Source organism: Leucopleurus acutus (assembly GCF_964270905.1).
Source record: "Leucopleurus acutus genome assembly, chromosome: 4".
Lineage (NCBI taxonomy): Eukaryota > Metazoa > Chordata > Mammalia > Artiodactyla > Delphinidae > Leucopleurus > Leucopleurus acutus.
In genome coordinates, this window is record NC_139146.1 from 51,644,766 (window position 1) to 51,665,070 (window position 20,305).

The 20,305-nt window shown below is 36.4% G+C and overlaps 1 protein-coding gene across 1 annotated transcript in view; it reads right to left on the reverse strand.

Annotated features, from left to right (window-relative positions):
* Window positions 1–20,305, reverse strand: part of SEPSECS (Sep (O-phosphoserine) tRNA:Sec (selenocysteine) tRNA synthase) — a 36,325-nt gene that overhangs the window by 11,622 nt on the left and 4,398 nt on the right. Inside the window, exons 5-8 of the mRNA XM_082838649.1 lie at window positions 18,538–18,691; window positions 14,600–14,702; window positions 7,900–8,029; window positions 7,679–7,770 (exon numbers count right to left, since the gene is read on the reverse strand). Of these exons, the coding sequence (XP_082694775.1) occupies window positions 7,679–7,770; window positions 7,900–8,029; window positions 14,600–14,702; window positions 18,538–18,691 (479 nt within the window). The remainder of the gene's footprint in view (window positions 1–7,678; window positions 7,771–7,899; window positions 8,030–14,599; window positions 14,703–18,537; window positions 18,692–20,305) is intronic.

Consider the following 20,305-nt stretch of genomic DNA (forward strand, 5'->3'; position numbering starts at 1 on the left):
TACATGAATGAATAATGAATTCTTTATAATGAAAATAATGAATTCATTATAATGAATATAATGAACCTAGCAGAATTCCTGGCATACAGCAGACATTCATAAAAATATTAGTTTCCTACCCACCTACTTTTCCCTTAGCCTAAAATAGTTTTCAGGTTGAAATAACTAACATTAGCTAGCAGGACTCCTACAGACACATGCTAATAACCTGCAGCTATAATCCTATTCTTGTCCTGTCCCTGTTCATTTCACGCTACACTATCTAGATAAAGGAAAAGAACAAAGTTCTGGATGTTACAAAGCGAGTTACCGCTTGACATCTAAAATGGAGTCTAATTCATAACACTAAAAACATAAAATTTCCCCACAAATATTTACCTGATGATTAATAAAGGACAAAGTCACAATGAAAAGCAGAGCTGGGCAGCCTACTCGATCCATTCACCAGCTGAGCTACATACTGCTGCAGGTCAGTCTCAAAGAAGGTGGATTTTCATTCTTGCTAAGCAAAATGTACACCTGCATGGGCCTTTGGTATCACCTAAAAGTAGCTGAAAATTTTAAAGTCAAACCCTAAATGTCAATGGTCAGAAGAAGCATGGCATAAAAGAAATTCTTAGATTCCAAAAAGATGACAGAACACCCCTAATATCAACAATTCCAAAATCCTTAGGGGTAAGAAAAAGTACTTTTGGAAGAGGAGTACCCACTAGGGAGGAAGCCCTACTCCCAGAAGTACAGTGCCTGTTACATACAACAGGTAATCACCATTTTAACTTACTCCTTTTCACAAGTTTTCAACTATATCCATACGGAGAAATGTCTCTATAAGAACATCTAAGTCACAATGGAAGTCAGTATCAAAATGTTATTTACCTTCTGCCTAATTTTATAGAAAGATACTTATTCTGTGTAAAGCAAGAAAAGACTGTACAACAGTGGACCTGTGTGTTCCCAAATGCCCTGCATTAGTTCATTCTGTAAACATCTGATGAGCGTCTACTACATAACAAGCAAAGGATGCTAAGAATAAAGGGATCAATCGGCAAACTCCAAAGTAGGCAGTAATCTACTAGACTACCCAAAATCAAGGATCAAAAATTACCTGATGGTAATTTTTTAGGGATGTGCATTCAAACAGTCAGTTTAATTTGCTAATTAAATAAGTTTACTATCAAATTACTCAAGACTTATATTAGTTTATATAGCAAATATTTAATATTATTAGCTATTATTATTTACAGTTTCAATTCAAGAAGAACAAAAACAGGAAAAACTAAATAGTATGTTTATTTGATATTATAATAACAGCATATAAAAATTTAAAAAATTTGCATCTATATAATAAAGTATAGCTTTAAAATGTCTAACTTAAAACTCTGTGTAATGGTTTTATTGTTTGAGCTACATATTCTATTTATTTAGTTTAAAAATGTAATTTTAGCTAAACCTGCAGACTGATCAATATAAGGTAAAAAGTAGCTACGGTATAAGAAAAGATTATAACTATGACAACTAAAAATACCAGAAATAAATAGAAAACTAACAAGTTACATTTTCAAGCTTTGATATTTGCAATATTTGTGCAGTTCACCTCAAACTCCATGAAATATTATCTATGTATAAGTATTAAAATGCTATGATATATTCCTCTCCAAGTTTCTGTTACAGATACAAGTGACCTGTGTGCCCCAAAATAATGGGTTTTAAACTTGGGTGTGCAGGGAAGTTTGGTTGAAATGCAGTGTCTAAGTCCCACTCCAGACCTACTGAATCTGAACTTACCCTAAAGGAAAGTGATCTAAATCACAAAATCTCCAATAATTGCACAATACTTTGCTTTCCAGACTCAGTCTAAAATACCCTTTAAGAATTCTACACTTATGCTAGTCATCAATTCTAGCCTACAATTAAACCATGGGGGCCACTTAATCAGTGCACGAGTTGCATTTTCATAGAATAGATGTCACTTCTAGCGACACTTGACCCTGTGAGAGCTGGGCTAGGTGCCCCAGCTAAGGTTAGGTGATATATGCTCTCATATACTCTGCTTGTTCTTTCATAACTCTCATCAGACTTGTAATTATTTATTTAATATGTAGATTTCCCCGACTACAATTTCCTTAAGGGTAATGACTATGTCAGTCTTGTTTGTAAATTTGACCTTAGGGCCTATGCATAAACATTTCTTTGCTTGAATGAATGAACGAGCAGGGGCCAATGCTGCTCAGGTAATGTGGGACCAGACCACAAAGGATCATGATGGATCATAATGGGAGGCTAAGGAGTTTGGACTTTGTCTTACAGGCAACCAAAACCCAAAGCGGAATAACTTGAAGAAAGGTGCATTTTTAGAATATAATCTTTTTTTTTTTTTTTGGGTCACGCTGAGCGGCTTGTGGGATCTTAGTTCCCTGACCTGGGATTGAACGTGCGCCCTCGGCAGTGAAAGTGCACAGTCTTAACCACTGGACCAAAAGGGACTTCCCCATTTTAAGAATATAACCTGGCACTGCTCTACAACATGACAAATTAGAGTAGACCAAGACTGGGGATCAGGAGAAGAGTTAGTAAGTTATTGTAACCATCCAGGTGTGATATGGCAAGGGCTTTAGTTAGGGAGTTGTGGCAGGGACAATTGAAAAGAAGAAATGAATGTCTGAAACATTATGAAGGGTATAAGAGGAATCAAAAGTATCAGCATTAGACAAACTAGTATATACAGAATGGATAAACAACAAGGTCCTACTGTATAGCACAAGGAACTATATTCAATATCCTATAATAAACCATAATGGAAAAAATATGAAAAAGAATATATGTATAACTGAATCACTTTGCTGCACATCAGAAACTAATATAACATTGTAAGTTAAGTATACTTCAATGGAAAAAAAAAAAAAGAAGTATCAGCATTAGAAATCTAGTTTAAAACGAAAGAGGTAATTTATTGGTCATATAACAGCCAGTTCTACAAGCAGGTAAGGCTGGATCCAGAGACTCAAATGACTCTCAGTTCTGTTTTCCCTCTTACGTTCTCTACTCTAAAGAAGGCTTTCTTGGCATGGCCAGAAATATGGTGGCTGAGAGTCTTAAGATTACATCCTTACAGTTTACTATCTGCAAAGCAACAGACACAACATCTCTAAATGAACTATCATATCTGCTGGAAGGACTCTATCTCCACATGTCCACCTGCGAACGAGGCTAGCCAGATCACATGCCCACCCCTAAGAAAGAGGAGAAGGGACCCTGTGATTGACAGTCTCACCAGGACCACCTGGTGTCAGAGAGGGAGTTCCCCAGCAACAGTGGTTCTGCACAAGCAAATAGTGTATATCTAAAATACAACTGAGCTTTCTTGGCCAAAGCTGCTAAATGTATTATTGCTTTTGCATCCTCTGGATATTAGACCTAGGTCTTCAGATTTATAGCTATTTTAAAGTAGCTACATGCTACCAAACTACATTATTTACCTATATATAAAAAAAAAAGTACAGTTTAGAGGTTTTAAGAGAGAGGATCAGAAGCCCAACTGCCTAGATTTAAACCCATGCCCCACAATTTACCTCATATGTATTACTTCTCTGTCACTACGTTTCCTGTGAAAATGAGGATAACACTTCACAGGGCTGCTGTGAGGATTAAATGAATACATGACAAAGTGCTTCAAGGAGAGCCTGCCACATGGTAAGTGCTCAATATTAGGGGCTATAACTTCATATATATACATAAGTGTATCTACACATATATGGTATCTCCTAGATAACACAAGTCCTGCATTGAAAGACTATGTTAAGAATGATTTTTACATGAAACTTTTCTACCCAGTAGTCAAACCTTAGTGCTCACTCTACCTGACCTATCAGTGGCACTGGGCAATCACACTTCCCTCCTTGATACACTTCCTTCACTTGGCTTCTAGGACTCCACGCTCTTGCTTTCCCTCCTTCTCAGTCTCCTTTTCTGGTCTCTTTCCTTCTCCCAGACCTCTTAATGTTGGAGTGCCCCAGAGCTCAGTCCTCACACTTCTTTTCTGTTTAGACTCATTCTCTTAAAATCTCAGCTAATCTCTTAGCCAATTAACTCCCCCAATTTTTTATGTCCAGCTCAGCTCTCTCTCTTACCACCAGACTCGTATCGTGCTCCATACCTACATCTCTACCTAGACATCAGAGGACATCCTGATTTCAACTTTGTCTGAAACTGAACTCTTGGCCTTCCCCTCCAACCCACGGGCTTCCCCATCTCAGTTAATGGCTCTTCCATTCTTCCAAATGCTCAGGTCAAAAATCTCAGAATTATTCTTGATGTCTCTCTTTCACTCACAATACATTCATCTGGAATTCCTGTTGGCTCAATCTTCAAAAGAGAGCTAGAATCCAACCACTTCCATCACCTCCACTGGCACCATCTAGATCCAAGTCAACATTACTTCTTGATTTCTGCAAAAGCTCAACTTCTACCCTTGTCCCCCTAATTTATTCTCAACACGGTAACCAGAGCGATCCTTCAACCAGAGGATCCTTCAAGGATCCTTTATGTCTTTCCTGATATAAATCAGATCACGTTACTCCTCTATTCAAAACCCTCCAATGGTTCTCTATCTATCTCACTCAGAATATGAGGCAAAGACCTTATATGGCCTAGAAAGCCCTCCATGACCGGCCCACCCCCATTACCATCCTGACTTCAACTCTCACAACTCTCCTTGATCACGCTGCTCCAACCATACTGGCCTCTTCTCTGCTTCTCAAACACACTGACTCGACCCTGATTCCTGGTACTGGCTTTTTACCTGAAACACTCTTCTCCATCATACACGTATATTCCCTCAAACTTCTTCAAGTCAACTCAAATATGTTCTCAACGAGGCCTGCACTAACCACATTTAAAAAATCAATCCTCACCACTTCCCCCCACACATCATCCCCAACCCCCCCTTGTTTTACTTTATTCTTTTCTTCCACAGCACTTTCAGCTTTATAATTTATGTATTAAACAAACATTTATATTTTATGTGATTTGTTTATTGCTGGTGTCCTCCATATGAAATGCAAGCTCCATAAGAGCAGGTATCTTTGTCTATTTTATTGATTGCTCTATCAACATTATGTGCCTGACACATAACAGATGCTCAACAGATATTTAGTAAATTAAGTATTTACTCAATGAAACTTATCCTACGCTCAACGTTATCTACTTTGAGTTTCAAAGAAACACACTAGTCCATACTGTAGACCATGCTACTTTAAATGGGCTTGTCATTGTTCAGATGGGGGGTGGGAGGGGTCAAAACAGCTTAATAGGGGTGGAAATGGATAGGAGGTACCATGAAACTGAAGAGACCATCATCTTAAAATTTTCAAACTTAAAAAAGTTTGATTTATAAATTACCCATATGATTTGTGCTGGATTACTAAATTACAGGCCAATTCCCATGATTATAATGCTCAAGGCCCAGAAAGTAGCTGTTTTATTTCAGGAAATATTCTACAATCTTTTAGAACTAGAAGTGGCCTGAGATAGCAACTGTTTCTTTCACAAGTAATGAAATAAAATCTGTGAGTTCAAGAACCTTTTCCATAGGGAAACAACTAGTGATAGGAGAGCTAAGACTCACTGACATCGGATACAACTCAACTCTCATACAGAGAGATGATGGCTTTCCGCATCTATAAACAGTCTTCATCTGTCATACGGAGAAGGGCCCTTGAAAGATTCTGCTGAGGTTTTCTCCTGGCCAGGACAAGATGATTACTTCTTGGAGTTTATCAAACTGGAGTGTTAGTCTAATCATTTAAAATTTCTTTTCAGGCATAATTTACATATAGTACAATTTCAGGTGTCCACTTTTACGAATTTTGACAAACATATACAGTCATGAAACTACTCCCACGATCAAGATACAAAACATTTCACTGCCATTAATAGTCCCCTCCCCCAACCCAAGCCTCTAGCGTCCAGTGATCTTTTCTCTGTCCTGATGTTTTTTTGCCTTTTCCAGGATGGCATATAAATAAACCATATAATGTGTAGCCTTTCAAGCCAGGCTTATTTCATTTAGTGTAATGCATCTGAGAGTTGTTACAGTATTGCATATATCAGTAGTTTGTTCCTTTTTATTGCTGAGTATGTACATACCACAGTTTGTTCATACCCCAGATGATGGACACTTGAGTTGTTTCCAGGTTTTGGCAATTATGAATAAAATCACCATGAACATTCACATAAAGGTTTTTGTACAGATACAAATTTTCATTTCTCTTGAGTAAACAGCTAAGAGTGGGACAGCTAGTTTATGTGGTAAGTAAATGTTTATAAGGAACTGCCAAAGTGTTTTCCAAAGTTGCTGTACCATTTTGCATTCCTATCAGCAACATCTGAGAGTTCTACTTGCTTGAGATCCTTGCCAGTGTTGTCTGTTTTTATTGTTTGTTTGTTTTTTTAATATTAGCCCTTCTCCTAAGTGTGTAGTGGTATCTCACTGTGGTTTTAATCTGCATTCCCCTAATGACTGAGGTTAAGCATCTTTTCCTATATCATGTAAATCTTAAGAGATGTCCTAACAATGGAAAGTAAATAATTACCTTCCTATGCGTTGAATTAGTGGGGAGAAAGGGACTAGGGTAAAACAGGGCACAGAAAATGTTAAACTTCTGTTATATATTCATAAGGCTGTTGAGAGGATCCATCAGATGACGTACATGAAAATACTTTAAATATGTAAATTACTATTATAAATCTAAGGGACTGTAATTGCTACAAAGTGTTAGAAAGTTATACAGATACAAAAACTGCACCAGGGGCCTCTAGCTCTCCCAGATGGGAGATGAATAAAACATCTTAGTCTGAGCTGCCCTACCAACATTGTCTATCTACAATTTTGGAGTTGCCCCTGAATTAAGCTAGTTTTTAGTGCTGGAGACAAAGTCCAATTTTTTTTTTTTTTTTTTTTTTTGCGGTACGCAGGCCTCGCACTGTTGTGGCCTCTCCCGTTGCGGAGCACAGGCTCCAGACGCGCAGGCTCAGTGGCCATGGCTCACGGGCCTAGCTGCTCTGTGGCACGTGGGTTCTTCCCGGACTGGGGCACGAACCCATGTCCCCTTCATTGGCAGGCGGACTCTCAACCACTGCGCCACCAGGGAAGCCCACAAAGTCCAATTTTTAAGCACAAATGTCACTTTTCTTTTCATAATCAACATAATCAATGAGTTCAGCATTCTAATAATGCCAAGGGATGGACTTATTATTTTAGAATGAGAAGCTGGCCAACATCTGACCTGGTTCTTCCTCCTGCAACTGACATGTCACACCTAAACAAATCTTCAGGCTTCCAAAACTAAAAAGAAAAAATTTGTCCATTTGTCTTTTAAGAGCCTCTACCTGTAAGTGATAAATTAATTAAATTTTACCGAAATAATAAGAATCCCTGATGCAGGAGTTTCTTAAGACAAAAACAAACACAAAAGCAAAAATCACTTTTCCAAGATTCCTCAGGATATCTGAATAGACAGGATAACAATGATTAATTAAAAACCATCCAGATCAAAGTAAATCCCCTAGGACTTTGCTAGGTATCTACATCCCAGTGTGATAAATCAATAGACAAAAACACCAATACTTTGGAGTACTGTTTTAGTCAACAGTATTGTTTACACCTAACGGGAAAGCTTACCTTTCTTTCTTTTAATAGCTTCTTGTAGCCATTCGATCCAAGTGATAATAAAGTAATAAGGACATCTAAAGAAGGTGAAGCTGAAGCTCTTCCTGAAATAAGGATGATAAGTTACATTCAGAAGGGGAAAAAAGCTTTGTAAATTAAGATTTATTACAGTAGCCTGTGTACAAATGGATTTTTGTTTGTTACTTTTTCTGAAGAGCAACTGATTTATTTACCTGGATACATCTTGCTTATTTCCTGAATGAAGGAATCATTAAAGCCAGCAATTATAGCGCCACCTACTGGAACCATAAAATTTTTGTCCAAGCTCTGAACGAAAGCGTCTATTCTACCAACCCGAGCCCCCTAGAATGGAATAAGATGTAGTATTACATATTTAGAAGAAGAGACAGCAACTGCTATTAATAAATACCATTAAAACAATGCAAAGAAACAAAAACCAGATGAAAGATTTTTATTTTCTTTGTACTGATGCCAGTAAAATATTTTTAAGCGTTAAACTGAGTTTTTAAATGCTGCTCCTTATAGGTGGAAGAGCACTTTATAGTTACAAGCTGCTTTCACACATAAATCATTTAATTTCACACCAAGCCTGTGAGGAAGGCAGAGTTTCAGTATCAGTTCAGGTGGGAGCTACACTGAAACAGAACTTTTCACCTTAAAATTGAGTAAGAGAGAGTGAATTTCTCCCATGCCTTTCATCTGTGCTCTTCTATTTGACAATAAATAACAACAGTGGGTCCTACAACTATTAAGTAATTTTAAACACCCTCTGTGAGTTCACGAGTGGCCACCATAATCTAATGGACTGTAGCCACCCACGCTGCCAATCAATAAGTTATACATTAAGTGCCTCTCTTTGATGCTTGGATAATCTACTAACCTGCATGACCACTTTAAGCAACAAGCTCTGCTCCTACCACCACTTGGATAATAAAGGAGAAAAGAAAAATTTTATTTTTAACTTCAACTAATGGAATTGTTTTGGCATACTCTTGGCATAAGAGTTTCTACGTAAGAGTTTCTACATAACTTATGTTTCCTAATGTTATAATCTTAGATGATCTCATTCCACTGCAAATGAACTTCAAGTGAAAATCTAGTATTCTGGTGAAAGACGGAATACTTGCTAGAAATGTAAAACTAAGCTCTAGTCCCATGCGACATAGTCTATAACCTTCTGCCTAATGTGACTCAATTTCCTCCTCTTAAAAACTAAGATACTATCTAAACTTCAACTAAGATAGTTTTTTTCTTTATCTGTAGCCACAGATTTTCAATCTGTATTCACAATCCACATTCCTATTAATATTGTAACCCTATTTGACCTTCATCCTCCCACTTTATATCCACATCCATAGCTGAGAGAGAATAGAAGGAGCAGATAGGAGAACAGAAGTAGCCTAATCTAAGAGGCCAGATCCAGGCCATAGGTAGAAGCAGCAAAAGCAGAAAAGGGAAGGGGCACAGACAACTTCGGAGGCTATCGCATGATCGTTTAAATCTTAACCTTCCCCTGTCATTCTCCTTCTAACTTCCTCATAAACTATGATCAGAGAAAATCTCACCTTATCACAGGAAAACAGAGAGAAGCATATGAGACTAATTGAATAAATAACTGAAAACCATGCAAAGTAGCACATAAAAATAAAGTGGAACAGTCAGAGTTGCCTTTTTATTAACACTTAAGTAGTGCCCAAGGTTTCCTGAGAGAAATCTGAACCTAAATTAGGAGGAGTACTAAGAGAGCAATCAGTGCACCAGACTTTGCTAGAACCCCTTCATCACTAAAACACAGAAGCATTCAAAGGGTAGCAAATTCTGTGGCAAGAAAACAAACAGGCTGGACCCAACCTCAGGAACGGTGTATAGACCTCATTCTCCACACTAAAGTCTGGGGCCATTAATGAGGAGGAGAGAAAAACACCAGAAGGCTGGAAGGGCTTAAACAGAATAGGAAACACAGGAGAAGTAAACGGTTGCCATTTATCAGTTCATCCATTCACTCATTTATTCAGGGAACAAATATTTGGGCACCTATCATCTGCCGAACATTGTTCCAGGTTCTGGGCATAGCAGCAGTGAATAAAACAGATCATTGTTCATATAATAATTACAGCCAAAATTTACTAAGAACTTACTATGCATCAGGCACTGTTCTAAGCACTTTACATTCTTAACTCAGTTAACCCATGCAATAGCTATCTGGGCAGATGCCACAATAATAGCTATTTCACAGATGAGGAAATTAAGGCACAGTGAAATTAAAGTGACGTGCCCAAGGTCAGAAATGTAGTTAATAGCACAGCTGAGATTCAAATGCAGGCAGTTAAAGCACCTTACTGAAAGTCACCCAGGCAAAAACCTAGGTAGTCAGGATGAAGAGTCCATGTTTAAAAAATAAAATATTGGGCTTCCCTGGTGGCACAGTGGGTGAGAGTCCACCTGCCAATGCAGGGGACACGGGCTCATGCCCCGGTCTGGAAAGATCCCACATGCCGCGGAGCGGCTGGGCCCGTGAGCCATGGCCGCTGAGCCTGCGCGTCCGGAGCCTGTGCTCCGCAACGGGAGAGGCCACAACAGTGAGAGGCCCGCGTACCGCAAAAAAAATAAATAAATAAAAGTAAAATATTATTCCTATGGCATTTCCATCCTTCCAGCAACTCAGGCCAAAAGTCTTGGAGTCCCTGAATCCTCATTTCCTCGTTCCTTGCATCTGGTTCATCAGCATACCGTGTAAGATCGACTCTCAAAATACATCTGAATCCAACCATTTCTTAACACCTTAACAGCAACCACCCTGGCCCATGCCACCAACGCATCTCATGTGGGCTACTGCAACAGCGTTCCCCGTTTGCCTTCCTACAGGCCATTCCCCACAGCGCAGCCGTCACACGTCACTCTCCTGCTCAAAACCCTCCAATGGCTGATGACCATACCAAGAATAAAATCTCAAATCTTTAACACACCTCAATTAACACACCTCAAATTTCTTTACGACCACTGCTGCTCTCATTTGCCCTGGTCCGGCCACGCTGGCCTCTTGCTATTCTTCATGCATTCCAAGCACATCCCGGCCTCAATGTCTTGGCATTTGATGTTACCTTCTGTCTGGAATCTCTCCAGAGGGCTGCCCAGCTCACGCCTTCATAACACTCGGGGCTCTGCTCAAATGTTACTTCTCAGAGAGGACTTCCTGGATCACACCATCTGATACTCCTCCCCCACAAATACTAGAGCATTTATCAAGACCTGTCATCCTTATTGTTTACTGTCTGCTTCTGTTCCATGAGGATAAAGATTTTGTTGTATTTACTACTGCATCCCCAGTGCCTACCCTGCTGCCTGGCACATCCGTGGGAACCCTGCAAATATCTGTTGAATGAACTGACAATTAGGTCTATGAATAACTAGTATAACACCTACTTCTCTCAAATTCTCAATAAACAAAGTTGCTGCTTCCCACACTTGGGGAGCTTTACAATCCTTAATTCTATGTATTTTTGTGACTCTACTACAACCCTCTCTATTAATGTGTCCTCACATCCATATTCCATGAGTCTCCTAAATTAGTCAGTTTAGTATATGTCAGAAGTATAGGTTCTGCAAAGCTAATTTCCTGGGGACTACATATGCATATCAGAATGCTCTATATGCTCAGCATTGAGTCATTCTGGGACATTGCCCTAAAAAAAAAAAATTCTGAAACATTTTAGTTATACCTCTTTCTTCATTGTTTGCTTGATTATTACAATACTATCTTCTCAAGAAAGCTTCCCAGTTTTAGTACTTTGATTTTTAGACAAAGATAAAGGGATTTGGAATCACACTGAACTATATGGGCCATTTTGCAGCTTGGGACCTTAGGCAAGTCACTTAATACTTCCGAGTTTGTTTCCTCACTTGTAGAACGGAAACAATGAGAAGTACACCTTAAACTGTTACGATTAAGTTAATAAACTTTACAAGTCTAGCAGGGGGCTTCCCTGGTGGTGCAGTGGTTGAGAGTCCGCCTGTCGATGCAGGGGATATGGGTTCGTGCCCTGGTCCAGGAAGATCCCACATGCCGCGGAGCGGCTGGGCACGTGAGTCATGGCTGCTGAGCCTGTGCATCTGGAGCCTGTGCTCCGCAATGGGAAAGGCCACAACAGTGAGAGGCCCGCGTACCGCCAAAAAAAAAAAAAAAAAAAATCTAGCAGGATGCCTGACACATGGTGCGTATGGGTACTCAGTAAATGGTATGTATAACTGATAAAAACTACTGAGATAAATTGAAGCTAATTTTAATTTTTTAGAATGTCATGAAACAACTAGCACTGAATAAGACCCAAGTATTTATTTGGCTGAAAGCAATAGGGACACCATCTCTTTTTGTGAGGGCTAATTTTTATGTACTGCTTTTTTTTTTTTAAAGAAATGTCCATTCTAGAAGGTAATACAGTATCTGCAACAATACAACAGCTACCTTATAAAAATTCATTTACCATCTTATAGTGTTATTTTCTGGTTAAAATTTTAGTAAAACCACCTCACGAATTAAGAGAGGTGATGACAAAGTAGGGTATTCGTGATGCACAACTCCATGGGCAGCTTTCATATTGTATCCTGGAGCTTGTTTTCATTTAAGAGTCTTAATCTCTTCAATTACACCACCAAATTTTCTAGTATTCAAAAATATGTCATGAGCACCAAAACAACGAGCACTGCTGAGTTAAGTACATAACATATGGGTAAATGTTAAGGAGCCATTAAACTGATCAATGAAGACTTTATAAGCATGTGGAGAGTATAGAAATATAATCTAAGTTTATATTTAAGTTTAAAAATTAAATATGCTTTTGACTACATTTTAGAAAGTTAATACTAAATGTACACAATGGCTATAACCGTGTAAAAAGCAATATGTATATGTATTAAAGAAAGAGAAAAAAGGGATACACAAATTATTAAGGGTAATTGTTAGGGTAACAGGGTTATGAGTGATCTTCTATCCCTTCCTCACTTTTCTAAACTTTTAGGAATGCTAGACTATCTGACTTTTAAAAGAATTAAGGCTGCTAAAAATTAAAGAGGAGGAGAAAGGAAAAAGGGGAGGAGGAATAAAAATGAATCACTGAGACAGTATGTTTTTTCAAGATTTCCAGCATAGCTAACTGTACAACCTTCCTCTGCTACCATTCAAATTAGATATAATCTAGTCTGAAACTGTGATAAGCCTTAAAAAGTTAAGGAATAATGCAAAAGGATACCAAGGAAACAGTAAATGGTCTTCCTCAAAGGTTTTAAGAAACCCTCGAATACCATGCATACGACCACTCCACCTCTGGACTTCTTTTGTTATGTAAACTAATCTATTTCCTTATTGATTAAGCTAATTTGGGTTGGGTTTTTGTTACTTGCAGTCAGTTACATACTAACTGGTACAAACTTTGAGTAAAGAAATTAAGCAAATCAGCTAATACTACTGTATAAACCATATTTATATCAGAGATAATACTAGTACTCAAAATAACAAAAAAGAAAACAAAAAAATTTATGAGATAGGATCTACAGGGCTAAGGAGCATTCACCACCACATGGCAGAAGGCCACAGATAATCTGTGAATAACTTATCCACATAACACAAATCACATGTGTGTCAAAACTGAATATTTGACTAACGTCATTATGCACGCAAATCATAAAATTCATATCATACTCAGATAATATCTATCCATATCCTGATATAGTGTGAATAATCACTGTAAGTAAATGTAATACATCATTTATTCATTCAATTGTTTGAGTAACCAATTATTGAGTGTCAATTATGTACCAGGTACTGTCCTAAGTATTGAGGACACAACAGTGAACAAAACAAAGTCCTCTCCCTAACAGAACCTTCATTCTAATCACTACCAATAAGTAGACAGTAAACAAACATCATATCAAATGGTGACAAGTGCTATGGAGAAAAAGAGCAAGAGGCCATCAATTTCAAGAAGCACCATTACTTTACATACCACTAGGTAAGAATAAACATTGACAATTAACATTATAAGACACCTCAATTTCAGAGATATAACATGGAAAAATGTGTACTTTAAAATCAATGAATATGGCAAAACAGCAGAAGAGGGATAGAAAATGCTGGCAAGGAAGAAGGTGCTATTTTAGATAAGGTGTCTGAGAAAGTCTCATCAATCTAAAGAAAGTCAGGTAACAAGCCACGCAACTCTCTTGAAAAGCAACCTAACAAGAGGTATGAGCAGGAGTGGGGTGCACACGGGTAGCACAAGAGAGGAAGAGAAAGGAGGCAAATGTGCCAGGAGGGTGGGTAAGAGGGAGAGCAGCAGGAAATGAAATCAGGGAAGCTGCAGATGCCTGAGGACACAGAGCCATGGCTGTGTGGGATGGGACCCTTACTCTGAGTGGGACTCTTACTCTGAGTGGGATGGGAAGCTCAGACATGTTTTAAAAATAAGAATCTAAAACAGATGACTGGGATCTAGGTGATGCTTATAAAAATAAAAAAAATAAAATCACAGTTTTTAAAAACCTGCCAACTCCATAGTTATACGCTAGAATGTTTATAAATGAAGTCATTTTCACTAATCAATATAGTTTTAAAACACTATAACCCACTATATTAGAAAAATGAAAAACACATTGGCAATGGAACATTCTCAGAAAGTTAAAAAAATAAGCTACTGAAGTATTTCCATGTTGGTGCTGACCAAAACTATAGTCCAATGACACTAGCAAAGAATAATGACTTTTACTGAGTGACTACTGGATGCAAATTTCTAATGCTCCATGAATTAGAAGATGCTAGATTAACCGTTTTTCTGTATTAGGTTGTAAGAAAAACAAAGTAATAATCCCAAATATGTTAAAATCCATTTTTCCCTGACATATCTTTGGAAACTCTCTTACCTGCTGAATGAGGTGCATGCACTTTGAAGACTGCACTCCATAAGCATTGTTAACTATATGTGGAATGTCATAATTAGCACAAATCACAGCCAGTTCTTCTAATCTATAAACATATTCAATAGAAAGACATATTCATACTCTGTCTTAATAAATTACGGGAAAACGTTTTTAATTTAATAGTTATCCTTAAAGTATACTAGGGGGGAAAAAAGACAAACTGAAATTCTACAGCAGTATTTTAGCATATAGTTTGGCACCTTGGAAATGCATACCAGGCATTTAAGGATAAACTTGAAAAAGCTTTTAAATTAATGTCACCAATAAATAAGAAAATGTGTATTTAGAAAAATCTTACATAGATGGTAGCTTTTAAATCACCTGAAAATTTCCTATATAAAAAGCAAGAAGCAGATTATTTATAAAGACCTCTTACAAGGTTGTTATGCTCATTTTTAAATGCTTTCGGTTGCTTATCATCCTAAGCTAATATCCGCAAAATAATCAGCATATCTTGAAATGTTAAGAAATCTCACATTAAGCATCTCATAAAGTAAAAAATACATTTTCAAATAGACTTTAATGTATTAAAAAATACAGAACATTAAAATATTTCAGTACCAAAATAACATTTTCCAACAACTTGGATACTAAAGAATCTTTTAAATAGCTGCTGGTTTTAAATTCACTCGTACTCCTTCATTTGACACTCCCTATATTAAAACAATCTGAGAGTCTAACTTTATGCAAAGTAAGGTAATAAATTTCAATTAGAGTGTAATAAATGATGTTCCTTTGCAAAACCAAATAATACTTGTGACTGAAGTCATCTCTAACAGAAATGTCTTCACACTATGAAGCTAAAACTAAATCCTATGGTTTGATAAAATTAATTTTTAAAAAACGTTCTGTCTACAGTATAAAAAATTTGGAAGTAAAGCATTTTGAGAGAATAAAAATTATTTCTCAGATAAATGTCCTACAAATATATTAAATGGTTTAATTATCAACTTACACAGAATACATTTTCCTTTTATAGTAGCTGTGCATTAATATGTTTTTAAACTACAAACAGAACTAACATTATTCTATTCAACTGTCAGAAGTTTTCAATTTACTTCCCTAAAAGTTTTATGAATTAAAAACTTAGTTTATCACTCATTTTCATAAACCTCACAAATCAAGCAGAAAACTAATCAGGTTTTGTTTTTAACAAAATGGACCTTCTGGGATACACACAAGTATTTTCTTCATAAAAGGCACTTTCACATGTTTGTGTTCTAATGAAAGTATTCCTTGATAACAAGCTCCCTTGAGAGTAAGGCACTATAACAACATAAAGTACTATTTTTTTTAAATCACTTGAGTAGTTTTAAATAGTCTGAATGGATCAAATTTGCTAATATTTTCAATGTGTATGAGGAAGGCAAAGAGAAGCAGAAAAAATATTTTCCATGTGAATCAGACTGTATTCTAACTTAGAAGCCAGTTTAAGGTGTTTCTCAATTTGGAGGAATGATGCTCTTCTTTTTGTTAACATGTTCTTTGATTTTGCCCCACAATACTCTCTGTCCAGTTAACTAATAAAGACAATATGTATGTTCAAATTAAGACGATAAAGGAATTAAACTTAAAGAAATCAAAATGTATTTTTAAATTTAATAAAATCAGAAATTCAAACATATTACTAATAACTGAGCATCACCATTTTCCTAAAGTTCACTCTAATCAGAAGTATTCATTATGTAACACCACCAAAAAATAGTATATGAGAATTCTCTTGACTGAAAAAAAACCTTTTTGATTTTTTCCAAAGGAGAAAATGCATGTAACATGTACTTAGCACTATACCAGGCATACTGTAAACATTCCAAAACAGTTATTCAAAATGATACAGATGGCCGATGGGCACATGAAGAGATGCTCAACATCGCTAAGTATTAGAGAGATGCAAATCAAAACTACAATGAGGTATCACCTCACACCAGTCAGAATGGCCTTCATTAAAAAGTCTACAATTAATAAATGCTGGAGAAGGTGTGGAGAAAAGGGAACCCTCCTACGCTGTTGGTGGGAATGTAAACTGGTACAGCTACTATGGAAAAGACTATGGAAGTTCCTTAAAAAAACTAAAAATAGAGTAGCCATAGGATCCAACAATCCCAATCCTGGGCATATACACAGACAAAATTCTAATTCAAAAAGATACATGCACCCCTATATTCATAACAGCACTAGGTACAATAGCCGAGATATGGAAGCAACCTAAATGTGCATCTACAGATGAATGGATAAAGATGTGGTCTGTATATATAACGGAATACTACTCAGACATAAAAAAGAATGAAATAATGACATTTGCAGCAACATGGACAGACCTAGAGATTACCATACGAAGAGAAGTCAGACAGAGAAAAACAAATACCATTTGATATCACTTATATGTGGAATGTAAAATATGATACAAATGAACTTACAAAACAGAAACAGACTCACAGACACAGAAAACAAATTTATGGTTACCAAAAGGGAAAGAGGCTAGGGGAGGGATAAATTAGGAGTCTGGGATTAGCAGATACAAACTACTGTATATAAAATAAACAAACCACAAGGTCATACTGTATAGCACAGGGAACTATATTCAATACCCTATAATAAACCATAATGAAAAAGATACAAAAAAGAATATATATATATGTATGTGTGTATATATGTTATATAGATATATACATATATATCTGTATGTGTAACTGAATCACTTTGCTGTACACCAGAAACTAACACAACACCGCAAATCAACTATACATCAATTAAAAATACGTCACTTAAAAAAAAAGTTAGTCAAAATGAAACAAAAACAAAGATATCCTCAAGGATAAATAATTTAACTAATACAAATATTCATATGGTGTTTTTAGAAATGTAATTTATTTCAACCACATTAAAATTTTTCTAGATAGCAAAAACATCAATGAAGAAAGACTAAAGATGCTTATTTAATATTTAAATACAAATTTTAAATTTGATTGATAAGTAATGAATAAACAACTAAAGCATATGCAACAGGATCTGAAAATAGAATCCAGACTCATGAATGAAGCAAGGTAAATTTTCAAGAGCAGGGTTTTAAAATTGTCTCTTAAAATCTGCCTATAGTAAAAGCTAACATGCATTCATTACTGCCAAATTATATGACTCCATAAATTAAAATCAAAGTATAACTTGATGCTATGAAAATAGTCCAAAGCAATAGTTTTTTTACAAATTATTAGCACTTCTGTTCAAAATGTTAAAATGAAACCAACAGTTGCTGTCAAAACTAGAAATATTTATTACTATACCTAAGCCTACTACATTTTCAGAATAAAAATTTGCAGCCATCATTCAGAAAAGCAAACGTTTGCCTTTTTAAAAAAAATTTTCTTAAATATCTGCATTTTTCTCAAAATGCAAAGACAGTTATATACCTAACTGTATATCTGGGTTAGTCTTGCAATTAAAAAAAAATTAGAGGACAATAATTCTAAAATTTTCTCTTTAAAATCTGTTAATACTGATAGTTCCTATATATGAAAACTAATTGTAAGATCAAAGTGGAGATGGCAATAAAAACAAGTATGTAAATCCAAAATTTAGCTTAGAGATTTCTATTAAACAATAAGGAAAAAGATGCAAGATGTCCAGAAACATAAAGAAGAGCAAGAAAACAGAGATGCTCTGCATCTACTCAGGTGATAAAAGGCTCTCCACTTGGTACTAGTTGTTTTTCCTTCTTCTATATCTAATTTTTATTTTCCCAAGCCATTATGTTGTTTCTTCAACAGTCCATTCACGTAGTATTTACTGCCAAATGTTATTTAGGCATCTTTGAGAATTAGTATAAGTGCATTTTATGTAAAAGACTAACTAATATTGAAGGACAATATTCACAAATCACTTACCTATCAGGCACCCTTGGAGCAAAACAGGATGTAGTAGAATGAACACAAAGAACATAATCAGGCCCAAGTTCGTGGACTTTAGCCTCCACTGCTTTCAGGTCTGTGCGTAGCTCGTCACCTTCTAAAACGTTCTCTATCACCACAGGCTCAAAACCTAACCAAGTCAACCAGAAACCAAAATGTTAGTATAAACTGAAATAAGGGGAGATTGTGGACTCTAGGAAGCAGTGCTCTTCTACACAAAAACTCTTAAACATTTATTCTAGTCAATGAACCCTTCTCTAATAATAAAGACCTGGCTTAATACCAGCATGAGTCAAAGGCAGGTCAAGGGCTTCCCTGGTGGCGCAGTGGTTGAGAGTCTGCCTGCCGATGCAGGGGACACAGGTTCGTGCCCCGGTCCGGGAAGATCCCACGTGCCGCAGAGCGGCATCTGGACCACAATTAGGACGACAAATCTACTTAACATTTTGATATGACATGAAAGACTAATTCTGGGAAGTAAGGAAGCAAATGTTAAATAGAGGCCTACAAAAGTAATAAAGAGTCACTGATGACAAAAAGAGTCACTTAGCCCAGTTCAATTTCAGTGCATAGAAAAGTAAATCTACTCATTCTCTGGCAACATTTAAGTTTTATTTTAAATTTCTCTTTATTTCAGAGATGAACAAAAATAATAGCTCAAGTATTGAAACAAATCACAATCATCAACTTAATGTTTTACCTCTAAAGAAAAATACAAGACATTTTAGTAGACCTATCTCACAGCTTACAAAAGCCTTCTATAATTTAAATATAAAAATTGTCTTGCACGCGAGTTATGTACTCACATCTTCAGTCTTCTCAAATACCAGATCTAGCAGCAGGCTAGATTTGTGGATTTAAGAGCTATGAGGGATTCAGAAACCATTTAGCTCAACTCACTCACTTCAAAGATAAGGGAGTCAAAGTTTAGGAAGATTAAGTGCCTTCCCCAAGGTCACACAGCAATTTAAAGCAAAGTTACATGCAAGTAGTCTTCTGTTTTAGAATCCACGTCAAGTTGTCCGCATTCTATCTACAGAAATATAAAACTTCAGCCACTATAAAATCATCAATTCATATACGGTGGTCCACAGAACTCTAGGTTTCATATCTATACAGCTATTAAAACAAAGAAAATTTTACTTAAATAAGTAACTTCCTAAGGACAGTTAATTCTCTATTATTTCTCAAATTCTCTACACTCAACCCTATTTTTGTTTTCAAACAACTATGATGCAAGTTTTTGGGTTTTTTTAAGAATACAACCATCTTGCTTCCTAAGAACATAACACAGTCCAAGTCACAGTTTTTCAATATGCCAATCTTTCTCTAAGTTTGGTTATCAGTTCTTTGGTTAATAGTTTGCAAATTAACAGACTTGACAGCTTTATGCCACTTAAAATAAACCTTTTAAAAGTCTACCCATTTCTGCTATATGTCCTTATTATGAATCCCTTTACACGAGTTTCTTTAGGATTATTTATGCAGTTTAATTACAGCCCAATACTGTTCATTTCATACAACAGACTGAGGCCATTCAAAAAATAACTTTAAATTCTCAAATTCACCTTGACCTAAGCAAGCCAAATACTAAAATACCAACTTAAAGTTTTTGTCTCATCTATACTCAATAATGCCTGTATCCTCGTACTTTGATTCATGGTAATTATTTACGTGTACTCCACTCATGTATACAGAACAAACATTCCTGAAGCACCTCTTATGCTCCAGGGATTATTGTTGG